Below are 17609 nucleotides of genomic sequence, written 5' to 3'. Positions count from 1 at the left end.
ATACATATTTCTTGAACTTTCTTTAGATGGCGGTAATACTGTTAGTTTTGAAGGCACCAGCCTTGCATCCTATTGTTTTAATTTTATGCAGTGTATATTTCTCTATAAATGTCCCCTAAAACAAGCAAACAAACAAACAATCAGTGGAAAAAGAATAAACGTCAAACTTTAGAAATATTGTCAAATATTAGGAGGATACACTCTTTTCCATGTATATTTGGATAGTCACTGATGTGCTATATTGTTTGTTTTAGGATGGAAAAACATACAAAGACAGGAATTATAAATGAATATGTCTGTAAAAAAAGGGGCATGGGAGGGTCTAAGGTGTCATCAGAAATAAAAGTGAAAAACCTTGTTTACCACTGATGAAACAGAACTTGTCTGTGTCCTTTCAATAGCAAGCTCTTTACACAGCAATGAGCACAAGAAGTTCAGAGAGAATAAAATACTTATCCATATAAATTGAAATAAAACTTGCAACCCTCCTCAGGGTAACCTCTTCAGAGCTCAGACCTCTTTATGTAATTTACATGAAAATTCAGAGACTCCAATCTGAAGTTTTTAAGAAAATTACCACTTCTTGTAGTACACACTTAGTGTTTTCATTTGTTTGCAGTATTTTTTACCAATTTTAAGTAATGGAGAAAATTAAGATAATTGTGCTCTTCACACTTATTCTCAGATACTGATAATTTTCCTTTAAGGCACAAAATTCTTGGTTCTAAGGAGGAACAGACAAAAAGTATAGCAATAAAAATTAAAATTTCTTGTTTCATACTGGTTAGAGGTGCATTAAGGTATATAAGCTTTAGGGTCAGTATAAGCCTTGCTCAGCTTTCTTTAAAAGCATTGGGAGTAATAAAGACTTCCATTTTATCTTCAGTGAAATAATACTGCTGAAATATCACCTCATTTTTGATGTCAGCAGTGATTTCTTTTTACCTCCATGATGTCAAATGGGAATTATTATTATTAGAACGACAGCTTCCTAATGATGCTGTAAAAAGGAGGAACTGAAACTCTTTCCACTAAACATCTATATCCTGCTTTCTCCACAGGGTAAAGCAGATAGGCTCAACCACACACCATTCTTCAGGCAAATCAAGAAGCATGCTCAAACACTAAGAAACAGAAGCACCTTAAACATCCAGAAACATAGGCAATAATGGCTTTCTTCATTATATAGTGGCGAATCTGCACTCTGAAGAGTAGATAAAAAGGACATTTACACTACAGCAACCCTCTCTGGGAAACATGCTTTGAAACACTCATGATCACTTTTCTGTTCTAGATGGTAAAACTGGCACATCACTGTCCAGATCACTATCCAGGAGTCACTGCCCCAGGTAAAGTGAGGCAATGAAAGCCTCATGTGATGGCTCCTGTTCAACTGATGGCTTCATGTATGGCACACTGGGGATGGACATATTTGAAATGCTCTGTGCCTTTTTTCCTCCTATTTTGTCTGAAGAATAAGTACAGAAAAATGTTGCGTCATATGATACCAAAATAGATTAATAAGTTTGGCTTTTGAGTAAATGATGGGCTTGAACCTTATGCAAACACCTATTCGTGCAGAAAGTGAGTAGCAGATGCAAACTGGTGCTATCTGCATCAGCAAATGGGGTATTTTCATTTTCTAATACACTTTGATCAAACATAAGGAGCTACAGTGAATAATGATTCCCTACCAATTTCACATTTACTTATAACACCTATTGCTTCAAAGTAGTTCGCAAAGTCTTTAGGGTGCGCACATCTATGGTGGCTATGAAAAAATATTAATCAAATTGGAAAAAGAAAAGGTCTCTATATGAGGCAGGGGGGTTTTGATATAAGAACAGCAAAGCTCTCAAGGAGCCAAGTCACCTGCCAGATGAGGAGGTGGGTGCTGCCAGCCCAGCTCTTCTCCCACAGAAAGGTGTCAGGAACAGCAGTCCCAGGAAGCTCCCCTGGGCTAAATCCAAGGGGCAGGAAAATGGGTTTTGCTGCTGGTACAGTGCTTTGTTTTCCTTCTAAGGAAAAGAATTTTGGAGTAGCTCTTCTACAGTCAGTTGTAGGCCAGTTGAGAGCAGGAGTATATTTTTCTGATTAGGGCTTATTTTTCTGATTTGGGTTTATTTTTTTTTTAACTTTGGTTGTTGTTTGTTTTGGTGGAAGTTCTGCTAAACTTCACACTATCTGGTCTGAGTGCTTTCTTCTTTGGCAGCTCATTTTGCATATTCAGGGCAACCATCAAAACAGAGGAAGTACCAGCCTGAGAAAACGAAGTGTGATGCACTGGAACACAGAGATGATTTGACAATATTCATGCACTAGGAAAAAAGGCTGAGGATGAGGTACAGCATGTAATCACAGTTGGCTCTGACACAAACAGCCATTGTTATCTTTGGCAAGTTACTTGATATCTTGGTATGTTAGCACTTTCAAGACTCAGACGAGTGTTGCAAAAGTACATTCATTAGTATAAATGAATTTATAACCAAGAGGAAAAAGCCAATAAAAAAATCTTGCTTTGCACAGGCAAGAACTGCACATAAAGGTGAAAGTTTGAAAAACGTGGGAATCAGTGTATGAACCTATTGTCTTTTTTCAGCATATTTTTGACAAAAGCTGTGAACTGCTGCAAGTGGTAGAGATAAAAAGGTTAATAGTGTCTGCATTTGGACATCTAAAACAATCTTTAAATTATGAAAAAAAGGGGGGCCAAAGCATTTACTGGCAGCAGTTATGAAACAGTGAATTGAGGCAGAGATGCAAGAAGCAGCACCACTCTGTCCTAAAGCAAATCTTGGCTTTGTGTTCTTTTCTGTGCTCCTGTGAAAGGCACATTCCCAGTCATTTCCAGTAAACAGTGGTAAAAAACATTGGTGGATAACTTAAGAAAACCCTGTGGGCTGAACACCTCTTTTTTCAGTAGCCATTCCTACCTGGGAGGACAATACCATTCCCCCAATGTGCAGTAAGAGGTATTTTCTGGTTCCCTCTCTGCTGAGATCCCATTGCTCTCATCCTACTCACTGTGTTTTGCTATTACTACCACAATGGGTCTCACACTGCAGTATGAGTTCACATGTCTAAATAATTAGTGCTGCTTATGAAAGTGTGTCAAACATTTTCTGTCTCTATGACTCAGTAACACTTGGTTCTTGAAAGAATACTAGATTTGGTTTGAAACTGCTCCTTGTCCATTTTTAATATTTTATTCTGTATCAGAATAAATCTTGTTCTCACAGTTTTCTCTCACAGTTATATTGGACACACACTGACTTTTAAAAAAGGAGGCTTCAGAATTATGTTGCCTAAAAACCAGAATCACAGGCAATTACTGCTAATTTGGTGATAATATTATCTTTTTATATCCCATATACTTTGATAATAGAATTCATGAAAATAAAAAATCTCCCAGGAAACAATCTGTGCTTACTCAATTTTATATTTTCTTTCCTTCCAGAACACAGAATTTATTTCCCTTTTACTCAGTTTGGAGCAAACCACAACTCTGAGGCCATCTAAACATTTAAGGTAATATTTGAGGAGGTAATATTACATAAGGTAGTATTTGGAAATATGTGTTTCTCCTCAAATATGACATAAAGTAATATTTGAGGAGAAACACATCCTGATAACAGGTGTCAGGAATACAACAGCTGCAGTCATTGTGAGGCAGGATCAAAGCTTGAATCTTTCTTGTACAGAAGATTGCTATTAAAAAGGCCTTTATATAACACTAACTGGTTAATTTCAATAGTGCTACTGCAATAATGAATGCCTAACATATATTAATTTTTCCAGATGGTAGAACAGTGCTATAAATCCCATTAAAAAGATGCTCAGCCCTCATTTTTTCTTTTTGAGATGATGGAATTCATATCCACTGAACACATTAAAAAAAGTTGGTTAATGTATTTAGATGCTGAGGGTGAACCAAGCTTTTGCAGATGGCTCTCCTAATAGAACCTCACAGTTCCATAGCAAGGCCCCCAAATGAAACCCAGTCTTCTTAATCTGGTTGCAGGCCATTATTTTTTGAACCGTATCTTTATATCTACGAGTAGATACTTCATAAGATTCAGGTTGGCCCATTAGTATTTTGTTCTTTTTCAAGTCATGCTGCATCTTTACTAGCTAAGAGACTTCCTTTTGACAAAAAGGTCATCGATTTACATGGGTGAATTCTCGATCAGTTCTTTCTCACTGACAAATTACCTTTAAGTCTTCCCAGTGCTGAAAAGTCTGGGGAATGCATGTGCTGACATTTAGAAAACTCTTCACATAATGCTTCCTGATGTTGGTTTCTTATTCCTTCTTCACTCAATTAAAGAGGTGTGGCAGTAGCCATGTGATAAAGTACTAAATTCTGCAGTTTTCTTTCTTCCTGCAGAGAAAGGTCAGGATATCTTTCTGGGACAGAGTAAAATACTTGATAGAAAAGATTTCAAGGGGGAAGAATATTAGAAAAGGAGGCAAAAAATTTAGGTGAAGCTGTAAAGTGGGATAAGTGAATTCCCTCACTGGGAAGACGGAATGAAATCTGTCTCTAACACAGGCCATGTCTGAAAAATGTACCAATCATGAGACTATTCCCTGCCTTCTCTTTCCTCCTCCATCCTCTCCTCCTGCCCCCATGAAGTGGAAGGTGCTTTCCTGCAATGATATATTGGATCCTTAAAGTGATTTTGGAGTAGGGGCATCTTGTTTCTGAATTCCAGGTGAATCTTTCACTTGGATGAGAAACAATATTTTCAATTTTGGATTCAGCCAAGAGGACAGTATCACAAGATGAGCCCAATGTAATTTTGTCTTTTTCACACATTTTTTTACTCTCTTGCCCTCTTGGATTAATGAATCCAAATCCTGCCAAAACCTGCACTTCAAGTGCTCAACTACGGTCTGCAAATCTTGCCCAACTCTTCAAGTTCTTCTAAAATAAAAAAGTGAATAAAGGAAGGAATAGCATGAAAAAGACTCACAGTAGAACCATGACAGGCATAAAATTTCAAAAAAAAATTTAGATTTCCATCTTCAAAATTATCATTCAGAGAATTCTAACTTTATGATTTGAAATACCAAATCTGAGAGTACAGTCTCAGAGAATGTTTAATTTTAAATGAATTTGCAGAAAGACACCATTGTCAAAAAAAAAGAAAAAAAGAATTCATAAGGGCTACAAGACTAATTTGTGAAAACACTTTTCTGGAGTTTTGAGTATTATTTAAAGTATTTTGATACACCTCATGCAACTGATATATGAGGTATAGCTAACCAAACTTGCATCTTCCATTTCTGAACTGCAGAAATTAGATGTGCAACAAACCATACAAATGTCTAAATGAAACTTACCAAACCAATTTTTTTAAATATAGCAATTTACTTATTTTTACAGTCTGTCCACTGGAAGGGACAGCCTGAAGGTTTTCTAGGATATCCTTAATTCTGCTGATGGGTCTTCAAGATATTTACTTGCCAGCTTTGAGGGAGATGGAGAGGCAACAGAGGTTGGTTATACCCCATTCAGAGATTGCCACAGTGGCAGCAAAAGAACAAGGCCATCTCCTTGTGTTTGCTTATCCACTTCTGTAATAGCTCATAACAAGAGTGCTGTTTCATAAAACAGTAGAGGAGTATGCATGGATCTATACTAGCACCGCTGATGAGCTGATGAGCTGGAAACAGCTGGCAACTACTGACTCGGATGCTGCTTGATGCTTTGACTACTTCTTGAACCCCTTAGTTAAGCTTTGTTCAAGAGAACAGTATCAGTTAATGAAAGTTTGAACAAAGAAAATTCTAGCGTAATCTGATGGGCAAGTAAACATGACAGAACAATAATAGGATACTGTAGGAGTAGAAAATTTACCACTGGACCTGAAAAATATAATTTTGAATTAAAATTAGCTTTGACATATGATTGAGTAAGTCAGACAGTAGAAAAATTGAAGTTGGGAAAACTTTTGAGTGGACAGAACCGTGACCCTCAAAGGGAGGAAAATGAAAATAAAACCAAAATGAAGATAAAATCAAAATTAAATACAAACCCATATTTCAATGATGAAAAAATAAATATTGAAAAAAAAGGAAGATGAGTTCCATTTTCAATGGAGAACAAACAGTAAGTCTCTCCAGCATGTATCTCAGACAACAGCTGCAATTGTAATACATTCTGAATTTTGCAGTGAATGGAATTATAAGTTTTTTCTTTTTATTTGTTTTCCATATGTTTTATCAGTTGACTAAATTTTATTTCACTGTTTTAAAAGATTTTAAATTTATTAATTGAAAAATTAATAACTCTCTAGTACTGAATGTAAACTCTTTTCCTGCAGACCTCTGAGCCTAAGACCATTAAGAATGGGAAATTCTAATTCAAGGAGAGTGCTAGGGAACAATGAAAGGGAAAGAGAGAGGAAGGATTAATCATGTAATCACTTTTCCACTTACACTTTTAAGGTAATATAATTCATGGAAAAAGGCCATTACCTCCATCTTTACGTGTAATTCAGAACTAGTTATATCAGTTCAGGAAGGGACTATAAACAGGTTCATCTTAAGTCAGAATTGTCTAGAGCAGGGTTTCTTTGAGGCATACATATGTGTTAAATTATCAGTCTGCTTTTTGTTATAACATTTCTTTTGATAGAAAATTAGTTCTGATCAACCTGAATGATTAATACATTTTATTCTTGGACTGTTTTCACTTTTATGTGATTGTCCTAAGGCAGGGACCACTCATTCTGAAAATTGACCAAGCACCTTGTGGACCACCTCAATCATTTGCTGTCGACAGGAAACATTCACCAGCAGTCCTCAAAGCAAGGCAAAATGATGATGTGGTTCTGAGCTCAGCAAGAGTTTGGATCAAGACACAACTACTTCACAAAGATGAAAAAATTTTGTCCTTGCTGGAGGTCTGAATCCATGGGGAGCTGAATACCTTTGAGAGAGCTAAAATCTGACTCATACCACAAAGCGTTCCTCGCACACTGCTCCCAGTGAAAGGTTGCATGCTGATTCAGAGGGGTTACCCCTGAATCCCCCCTTACAAGAGCTCAAGGGAAGGTGTTAGCAAAGAGCCCTTGCACTTCACAGATGGGAAATTCAGTACCCTGTTGTATTCTGAAGGTGTGAGACACTGGCTCTTTAGTGGGCCTGCTCCACCAGGATTTCCTGCAGGAAGTCTGCTGCCCATGATCCCAGCTGGCACAGTATTTCCTGACTAAGTGCTGAAGGACTTCCAGGGATCTCCCATGCAGAACTTGGCCAGCTTTTCCCACGATCTTTGTTAATGTTATGCAACTATTCCTCCTTGTTGATCATTTCTTATAGACGTACATCCATAAAGCTTATGAATATTTCTTAATTTTGGCCTTGAGTTTGTTCTAGTACTGGACTTTTAGAAATCAATTACCAAGATTCCTAAAAGAGACTTTTACTACAGCGGTTGAGTTTTATTATGCTTGTCTGATACACCAGCTGACAAGAATGTTTAAACATGGCAGTTCTGAAAGCTCAGTTAAAAGGATATTCACTTGATCCAAATTTTCTAAAATAAATGTACTATTTTTCTGGGGCTTGCTGTGGCCATGGATAATGGTCTTTCCATGGAACACAGAGTGCCAATAACCAAGCTTTTGAAAAACTGTAAGAGTGCAATTCATATTGCTGGACACAGCTAAATACTGCCAGTTACAAAATCCTTAAAAACATCAAACAGCAGAAGAACTGCATGTCTATTTTTACGCCTGCCTAGGGCTTGCACACTGTTTATGCGATTTTACTCAGGCTGACTTGCCTCGTGAAAAAATTTGGAAAACCCCCAATATTTTATTTACAGGCAGTTTTGTTGGCTTTCATACTTTTTCTTTTTATCCATTAATTGTGTTCAGGAAAAACTGGCTAAAAAATATATCAGATCTTTCAAAACTAATTTTGCTGTACTTGTGACATCTGAGTTATGGTTTTAAATGCTGCCATGAGGCATTAGAAATTCTAAGAGTAATAAAATTGTATTTACATGATAGACATTACCATGTCTTTTGAGCCAAGGGTCTACTGTGAATTTCAAAAATTGTATTGCAATGAGTAAAAACCTCACCTTGTGAAGCCAGCTTATATGTCCTATTCTGATGCTGGACTAAAATTAGATAGTCAGGAGTCCAAGAGAGAGAATGACAGAGTCATTCACACATCTAACTTTTGTTCCTAGCTACATTTGGAAAAAAAAAGTGAGACTACAAAATCCACTGAGAAATTCCCTATGTTTTACCCATTATTATTGCATCACAAATATCCAGCAAAGTAAGTTCTCTATCAATCTAACTTTGTCCAAGCCTGGTGGACCATACCTAATAATGATAATTAGTTTAACTTCAATGAACTGAAAAAACAAGATCTCTTCCAACCAAACCATTCTATGGCTCCATGATGTGCCAATTAATTAATTAATTAATTTATTAATTCTCCTTCTTCCTCCTAAGACACTTCACTGTCAATACACTTCCTGGTCTTGGTATCTTCCTAGACTTGCAAGCATGAACAAGTACTCAGTGCGTTCTTTCAGCTGTTGACAATTAAATAGGACACAGATCAAAAACTTGTGATGCCTTAGAAACCATTGCTTTGGACTTAAAACTTCTACTAGCAACAACTTTAATCATCTTCACCCAGAAACCATCCAAGAGCATGATTCACAGTCACTTGCTTGCAAAGAAGATATTTCTGCTAGATTTTTACTCCTCAGGTAGCTACCATAATGCTATATTCTTAGAGAATTTCTTGGGAAAAGTGAGTTGGGGAACTTTACTTTAAAGCTTCTCTAAATCTTCCTCTAAAACCAAAACAAAATGGTTGTGAAAGCTTTTAAATGAACTTTCACAAGCAACTTCTTTAAATACCCACACATTCTCAGACTTTCTTGCACCACTCTTTTATCTTGTATAAAACTTAATGGATGACATATTTCATTCCACAAGTTGACAATGTTAAAAATGTGCTATTCCTTCTAGTTTTAGTATACTGCAAAGCCAGTGATAGCTACAGGCGCTATGAGCGATATACGACTGAAGAAAAATGAGATTACTGCTGATAAGAAACAAGAGACTTTCATATCTTAAAAGACTCTGAAATCCAGCAAATATGATCCCCAGCAGCAGATGCCCCTCAGACAGACAATGAAAGAAAAATGGTGGAAAAGTACTCAATGTGGCTCATTGTTTCCTACAGCTGGAATGGCAGAAAAATGAAATAGCATGCTGCCTGCATGAAGAAATCCAGCCTCTCTGGGAAAAGCATAAACCAAAAATTACTAACAGTCTTACAAAATGCACAGTAATTTTCCACTGTGGGAAAAATGATGTCACTCTGACTCACCTTCTTTGGTAAAAGATACCTTTACTTTGGAAATGTTGCTCTTTTGAAGGCTATCATGCTGTTATCATCAACATTTATCATCATAATGATCAATTTAATGGAAGTGCAGTACAAAAGCCAAACCTCAGGCTGAAAATATGTATTAATGATTCTTTAACAAAAGGAATGAGACATATGCAAATGTGAAATAGCTCCTCTCTCTGTCTATTAAGGTGCTCCTGGAACATGAATGAGCATAATTTCAAGATGTCAATATTTCATGTTACAGTGCAACCCTTACCTTGTATCCTGATGATTTGATGTGCACTCCTCGCTTGGTCAGTGTAGATTTCATTCGGATGAAAAAAGAGCGCTCTAGAGTGTTGTCAGTGGTTAGCAAGCTGGGGTTTGTAGTTTCCACTAGGGAATAGAAAAAATACATATACACATAATTTAGATTTTATACATCCCCTCTAAGCTATTTTTCAGGTGCAATCCTTGAACTCACTAAAAATAAATGACTGATGGATGCTAAGAGTGTTGTAATCAATTTACCTCATTTAGAAAATGTTTATTTAGCAAAAAAGAAATTACAAAAATATACATATACTCAGTATGTCTCATTTTCAAGTTATTTTTCCCATAGAATTTTTAACAGAGATTTGTCTCATTAACTCTTTCTTGCACAATTTAGTGATGACTGGAGTTGGAGGGTATGTTGCTAGAGTGTATGACATTGTTTTAAAAACTGTTTGTCAGTATTTTGTAAAAGGCAAAGTCTCACTTAGGTAGCAATTCTCTCCTGAAACAGGCTGCACATTCTGCAGATTTTTATTCCCTAGTCACTTCTCAACTGCAGTGATACCTGAGTCAGTGCTGGATTTGTGTGCCTTGGTTTCCATATTATTGAGGCTAAATTAGGGCCTTTATTATCAATAAAACATTAAACAACCTGAAGGCAAGAATTCTCAAGTAAATGACACATATTATTATTATTGTCATCATATCATCAATTATTGGTGATTAATTAGTCATTAATGAAACATCTTTCTAGTCCAGCTGAAGGGATATTACTTGCTCACGACTAAGTATAGCTCTCACCTGCACTTCTCCCTCCCTTAACTGCAACCACTTAAATTACTTAAGACTCAGTCTAAATCAGGATAAAATAGCATCAGCACTGAGGTATTCTTTATACAATCTTTACGATTCCTCTTTTTTAGCCCTGATAATCAACTTATCCCCAAAATACTTAATGGGAAAATTACAAATTACAAGCAGCTTACAATAAACAGGCATTATTTGATATAAAAGAAATTTCAATTTCATTGAGGAATTAACAAGGAACAAAAGAAATATTTTGAAATTGTACTTCTGTTGTTTAGGAGAACCACACAAACTACTAGTAGAAAGTGTTTAAGTATTTAAAATGCCTTTGTTATGCAGTCAACAGAAGTGCAAAAATTTGTTTGTGAGCTAAGGATTTTATTGAATTGTCCTTGATTTAATGTGGTCAACTTGTCTGGTGTTTGTGACATTTGAGCTCTGTTGTGATAACTGACAACAGTGCCCCTTTCTTCAGTGTGTCTCTTAAGATTTTTTTGTTTTAGAGAGCATGAATTTGATGTCATTTTAAATGTACAGCTCTTTATCACTCGAGGGAAAAGCAGAGCCATGTTATATTTAGTACTTTCATTTCTTCTGATTAAATATGAATTACTATGAAATTTTTCTCATCATCTAACACACCATAATACGCCAACAGCTTTTTAATACACTGTATAAGCACAAACTTCTGCTCTAAGAGTTTAATTTGCCCCTCTAATCCAATCACATCAACCTTATTTCTCTTATCAGAGATTCCCATTTTGAATTAAATGAGCTCATTAGTTTTAATCAAAAGCAGAGAGATCAAAACTTAAACGTAAATGCTTTAGATCAGAACTGTCAGTCAGCCGTGCAGTTCTATTTTACTAAAACACAAGATCAGAGACCCTTAGAACCAATTTTTTCTCGTAAGGGATGCCAAGAGCTTGAAGATGCTATATCCTTTTTTTTTTCTCCCAAGGACAGATTATACATTTAAGGTTAGACTTAATTTAGAGTATTTTTTTCATCCTGGTGGAAATGGGAAAGTATGCCATTCTGCTGTTGTCTCTTTCACATTTATTGGTGCGGGTCCTTGGAGACCTGAACAAATGTGAAGCCATCACAATCCATGCAACAAACCTGTCCTCAAAAAATTCAGCTCTGTTCAGCAATATCACATAAGAAATAAAACTCTGAAGGGAAAGATATTTTTCAGGGTGTGGGACAGTGAAACCCTGAAAAAGCAGCCAAAATCACCCAGATAGCAGCAGTGCTAGTAAGGTGAGGTTCATAATTAATTATTATTTTTATTGTACAGTACAGTACAGTAGTTAAAGAGTACATTAAGAAGCCGCAGCATGGGTGCTTCCTGCTGTGTGAAGAAATGCTAAAATCAGCTTAACAAGCGTAGTTGTTGTAGTCCAGCACATTATACTCTACTACAGGCAATAAGTACAATATGTCCTCCTGTGTTCTAATGGTAATTACCTAAACATACAGAATTAAACACATGATATCTTATGCTCAAAAAAAGATCAGGCTGTAATACATATGCAACATTCCCAAAAAATGGAAATTAAAATTTCTCTTTCATACACAGTTAAATGAAAGAAAGGATAATAACTGACATACCATAAAGTGTACTTGGCATTGACATTTTTAGGCTCATTTAATCATATATCATAAGATTAACATAATTTTGCTGTTATTATACTATGTACAGACCTATACATCTCTAAGTGAATATTATAAAGTGCACATATTTTATCCAACAGACTGGAACAGTGTCATACAAATATATATTCTGAAGTGTTTGATTTTCTTTAACAAGAAGTATCTGAGAGTGTATGTGTGAAATGGGATTGGTTACCAAAAAGTCCAGAACAGCTTATGAACAGCATTTTGAATTTCTCTCAAGAGAGAACCATTAGGGCTGATAGTGCAAATCTGCATTCAGAGTTGCACCTACCCACGGTAGGTACTGTAACAATGCTGATGGTGATTATGCATGCAGGATTTTAAAAATAGGACGTACACAGAACAGCTCCATCGATGTCAGTGAGATTTGCACAGGAATATTTGGAATATGGTCCATTAAGAGTTCTCAGGAGTTGGTTTTAAACGCCTATCACTGAACCTTTTCAATTTTTTTTTCAATTATGTCAAAGCAGACTTGCAATCTGAAGAATATCAGAATGAAACTCTAGCAATTAATTTTTGATTAAAAAAATAAATCTAAACCTTTAAAAAGCCTGAAATAAACAAGGTCCACTTAGCTTGACACTGTAGAAACAAAAGGTGTCTTTTTACACTGAAAAATAAGGCTTCTGGCTTGAATTTACTGAGTTTAAACCTACTGTTGAGTTATAAACTTCTGAAACTGTGAGTTTAGAATGCTAATTATGTGATAAAAGTCAATGCTTACTGCATGTGAATTAAAGTATTTTACACTGTCAGACTTAGAAGTGTAAGAAATAAGTCTGGGTTGTCTTTGCAAAGCAGGTAATTGTGTACTCTGTTGGGAAAGCACTTGCCTTTGTGTGCCCTTAAACATCTTCAGCAGATACTACTAAAGGAATAAACGTCTTCTCTTTCCGCTCCCAAAGCTGATAATGCAGGATGAGATTTCTAGACACAAGGAATGAATTTTCCATTTCAAAGGGAACGAAGCTGCAACCTACTGTACCCATATGGAAGTGTCACAAATGTTAAAAAGCTCAAGTAAGAGGCCACAGAGGCAAATGGGAAGATATTATGAAAGAGCAGCCAATTCACAAAACTGTTTTGTTATCATCTTACTGAGATTGGCTCTGTTGGTCAGAGCATGGTGCTGGTAATGCCAAGGTTGTGGGTTTGATCTGTGTATGGGCCATTCACTAAGGAGTTGGACCTGATGATCCTTGTAGGTCCCTTCCAATTCAGAATATTCTGTGAACTTCTGTGATTCTAAACCTTTCTGTGGACAAACCCTGTATCTCTGATCCCTCAATGGGCTTTGCTTTGGGAATGATCTTGGCCCCAGTCCTCACAAAGCAGTCATGCATCATTTAACTTCACGTGCTGGAAGAGTTCTGATTCTTCTGATGGTGCATAAACATGGCCATAGCTGTCTGGAGGACTGAGGCCCATGATTCTCATCCTGCAGGGCTCTGCAGAGGTACCATACACCTGTGTGCAGTCTGACTACTTTAATGCTATAAAGCAAAACAATGTAAACTAATGCAAATAATGGCTCATCCACAGCAATAGCACAAGTACTCTCCCTATGAGTGATTCACAAGCACATTCAAATTTAGATAAACAATTTGTCCCCCAGGAAAAAAGAAGTTCCACATTTGATTTATGTCTTAAATAACAAAAAGCTGCTACAGTAGGCTGAATAATGTTTACCAACTTCTGAGCTTTTTTCTTGACAAGCATTAAAAATAATTGAGAGGAGAAAAATGCATTTTTGCATGCCAAACAGAGAAAAGATAGGCTTCTCATTCTTAGGAAGAAAGGAAGTTATAGAGGGAAAACCAAAAACCAACAAGGAATTTGAGATTGGTGGAAAAAAATACCTTATGGTTTAACATAAAGGATTTTCTGAATTTTGTAACATTTTAGGAAGGTTTCACCTGGCTTTCATTTCACTTCCTTGAAAACATATGTCCATACATTTTTAAAAGCACATTCTCAAACACCAACTATACAGCCAGCTCTTAAAAGAGAAACAAAAAAAGCGAACATAGAAAACAGTCAGAAAAAGGGAGCTCTTTTCCTGTTATCTTCTACACTTGCAAACCTCTTCTCATATTTTCTTAAAGGCTTATAAACCTTTGCATAGGGAATCATTATGTTCAGATGAATATATAGGTACTATAAATCTATCCTTTTCAGTTGGACTAGATGCAGCTTTTAAATGTTTCTCTTTCTTCTGTGCAGTTTATTGTCTGTAACCAGGCATTAAAAGACTAAGAAAATTTAACCTTGATTACTTAACTGCCTTTAATCAGAAAAGTGACTCTCAAAAAATCACTATTTGCCAAGATCATTCTCTCTCAGTATCTTACAGATAAAATTTGATCATTTTATAAACTAAAAGATAGATTTTCACAACTACTCACCCAAAAAATAAAAGACAAAAGCTACAAGTTAAGACAATTTATTTCCAATGAGTGCAAGTTACTATACTTAGCAATTGTGCAAATGAATGTTTTGAAGTGAAGTGGGTTCAGGCTGATCACAGACTGAACATGGGCATGTAGTGGAAGCTAAAATTTGTTCCAGGAAACTGCTGAAGATTCCTGGGCTACTTGGATGAACCACTTTGGCCTATTTGTGGACACCGGGAGCCCACCTGGAGACCAACTAAAGAGCACAGAGTCAACAACTATATAGCAAATTCTATAGGTGCTCTCTTGGTCTCACCAGTGTGCTCAGCACCCTGCGAAATCAAGGACTATATGAACTACTTATTTAACATTTTGGGTGGCAAAGGCTCATTCACTCTTCCAAAGCAATACTGTTTCTAAAAGGAGGAATAATATTTTTGCTGTAAACTGTCCCAATTAGAAACAGGAACTTGAGTTCCCAAATAACCAGATTTGGATCTGAAATTCATGGTACTTTTAGGTGACTGGGTAAAACTCATAAAATTTCTGTTTTGGAATTTGCTGTAAAACTGAAGAAGTCAAGAATTGGACTGGATTTTAGGTGACTTAGTTCCATTCTTTCCTTTATATGGGGGGAATAATACTGGAAGCTGGATAAGGCATCACTCAAAAGAGGAAGATTCAGGACAGATCTTTAAAAAAAAATGGAAAGAAAGATGACTTATAAAGAATTTATATCTAGGTAATGTTTTCAGATAAGATAATAAACTGTTCTTTTTTTGTCATTCTACTTCCAAGATTAGGACAATACACTTTTCATGACCTATAGGCCTATTAGAAATTCAAAGGCATATAAACTTTAAATGCTATCAGATTTCTGTTGAAATCTAGATCTTGTAATTTTTTTTATTAATTTTTTCCCCCCTACTCTTATCTCTCCAAATTTTCCAGATCCAATAACTGACGGTATGGCCTAGATTGTCTTTTGCAAAATCCTTAATTTTTTGCAAACAATTTGACATTGAAGCATTACATGTAATATATTTATTTCATTTCCTTCACAGTTTCTAAAGAATATGCTATATATATTTACATCTAGAGATATGACTATTTTTATAATCACTGTAATTACTGGCCTATGGTCCACATGAAAGGTGGACACTGTTAAGCTTAGATATTTGCTTGAAACTGGGAGAACAAGAGACTAACTCAGATATATCCAAGTTTGTTTTAATGTGATACAAGTCCATGCATTCAAGCAAAACACAACTCAGTGAAGTAGCAGTGAATTCAGATACAACAGCCAAGGAAGTGAGAGAATGTGTTTAATATCTGATCTACTTGCATACTATAGTTTGGGCAGAAAAATGGCTGGATCTGCAGAGAAATAAGCCATGCTTTGCAAAGTTATCCTGTAGTATTACATATAATGAGCTTACCCTGTTTGCCTTTTAATTCAACTATGCTCAGGTACTGACTATAGTTATATAGGAGAAACTGAAGTAAAAACTCAGAGGCAGGCATTTAGTATTATCAGAGACATTTTTGAATGTTCTATTATCCTTGCAGGACCAAAGTAATCTGAACTACCCTTATTGGGCAAATATTCACAGAACCACAGAATCATAAGATGGTTTGGATGGAAGGGACCTTAAAGATTGTCTAATTCCCACCCTCCTGCCATGGGCAGGGATACTTTCCACCAGCCAGGTTGCTCAGGGCCCATCCAACATGGCTGGAACACTTCCCATGGATGGGACATTCACAACTTCTTGGGCAAACACAGCATCCACCTTTCTCATAGTAAAGAATTTTTCCTCATTTCTAATCTAAACCAAATCTCCTTCAGTTTATGACCACACCCCCTTGTCCTGTCACTACATGCCCTTGTAAAACTCCCTCTCCAGCTTTCTTGTAGCTCTCTTTAGTGACTGGAAGGCTGCTATAAGTTGTCTCCAGAGCCTTCTCTTCTTCAGACTGAACAATTTACTTCTCTCAGCCTTCCCTAGTATGAGAGATTCCATCCCTCTAATCATCTTGTGTCCCTCCTCTGGACTGTCTCCCATACAGGTCCATGCCCCTCCTGTGCTGGGGCCCCAGAGCTGGATGCAGCCCTGCAGGTGGGGTCTCATGGGAGTGCAGTAGAGGGAGAGAGTCCCCTCCCTCGCTCTGCTGGCCATGCTGCTTTGGATGCAGCCCAGAATAGGGTCAAGTAATACTTTATTTAACGCCTCAAAGCTTTTCTTCTTGTGCATTTCCTTCTATTTCTTCTTCTTCAGCCTAGAAATGTCTTATCAGGCTATTAATTCCAAACACATGCAATTTACTTCCCATGTAAACTTTATCCCACAGAACTCTTCACATATCTGGTAAAATAAAGAATGAGTTAAGAGCCAGGACAGAGCTATAAATAAAATATTGCCAAGATAAAACTATGAATAAGATTTTGTTACACTATGACATTGAAAGACAGATTTTACAGCAAATTTTGGTATGTCAGTGATCTGTGAAAGACACTGGGCTCTTTTGTTTGTTTGAAAACAACATGATAAAGATTTGTTATTAATGGAGCTAATCATGATAGGAAGCCTTAACTCTGAAAAGTGTTTGGTGTGTGAAAATGTTACAGTCTACTGGGCTTCAATCTGAACACTCACAAATGTACCCATACTCATCCAATAGAGCAGAACAACTCTTGAAGGGCTGCTATGGTCTTGCGAGTGAGTGGTACATAAACCATCCTGCGTATGAAGCTCAAACTTTCCTCTACACTTTTACATCTAAGGTTAATTTATTTTAAACAATGGAATAAATAATCTGACCTGACCTGGTTTCATATGAGGTCTCATATAAGGTCAGCAACACTCCTACATTTTCAAGGTGTGGTGAAATTCCCAAAGAAAATTAGCACAGTGATAGCATTTCCTTACTGTTTACTCACTTTGCAGTAATCCTAATAAAGTTTGAAACAGGGCACACCCAAGGGATGGGAGAGGTCCTGATATTAGGAGAGAGTAGTATCATAAACGAGAGTACATCTCTCTTCTGTTAAGGAATGTTTATGGAAAAAAGAAA

At 36.5% G+C, this 17609-nt stretch overlaps 1 protein-coding gene across 5 annotated transcripts in view; it reads right to left on the bottom strand.

Annotated features, from left to right (window-relative positions):
- The window catches only part of NPAS3 (neuronal PAS domain protein 3), a 595107-nt gene that overhangs the window by 44858 nt on the left and 532640 nt on the right, over nt 1–17609 (bottom strand). For all 5 annotated transcript variants that reach the window (XM_077180438.1, XM_077180439.1, XM_054635311.2 and 2 more), the window contains one exon: nt 9653–9771. In XM_077180438.1, coding sequence (XP_077036553.1) covers nt 9653–9771 — 119 coding nt within the window. The remainder of the gene's footprint in view (nt 1–9652; nt 9772–17609) is intronic.

The sequence above is a fragment of the Agelaius phoeniceus genome, chromosome 6, assembly GCF_051311805.1.
Source record: "Agelaius phoeniceus isolate bAgePho1 chromosome 6, bAgePho1.hap1, whole genome shotgun sequence".
Lineage (NCBI taxonomy): Eukaryota > Metazoa > Chordata > Aves > Passeriformes > Icteridae > Agelaius > Agelaius phoeniceus.
This window is presented reverse-complemented; position numbering and strand designations above follow the sequence as displayed.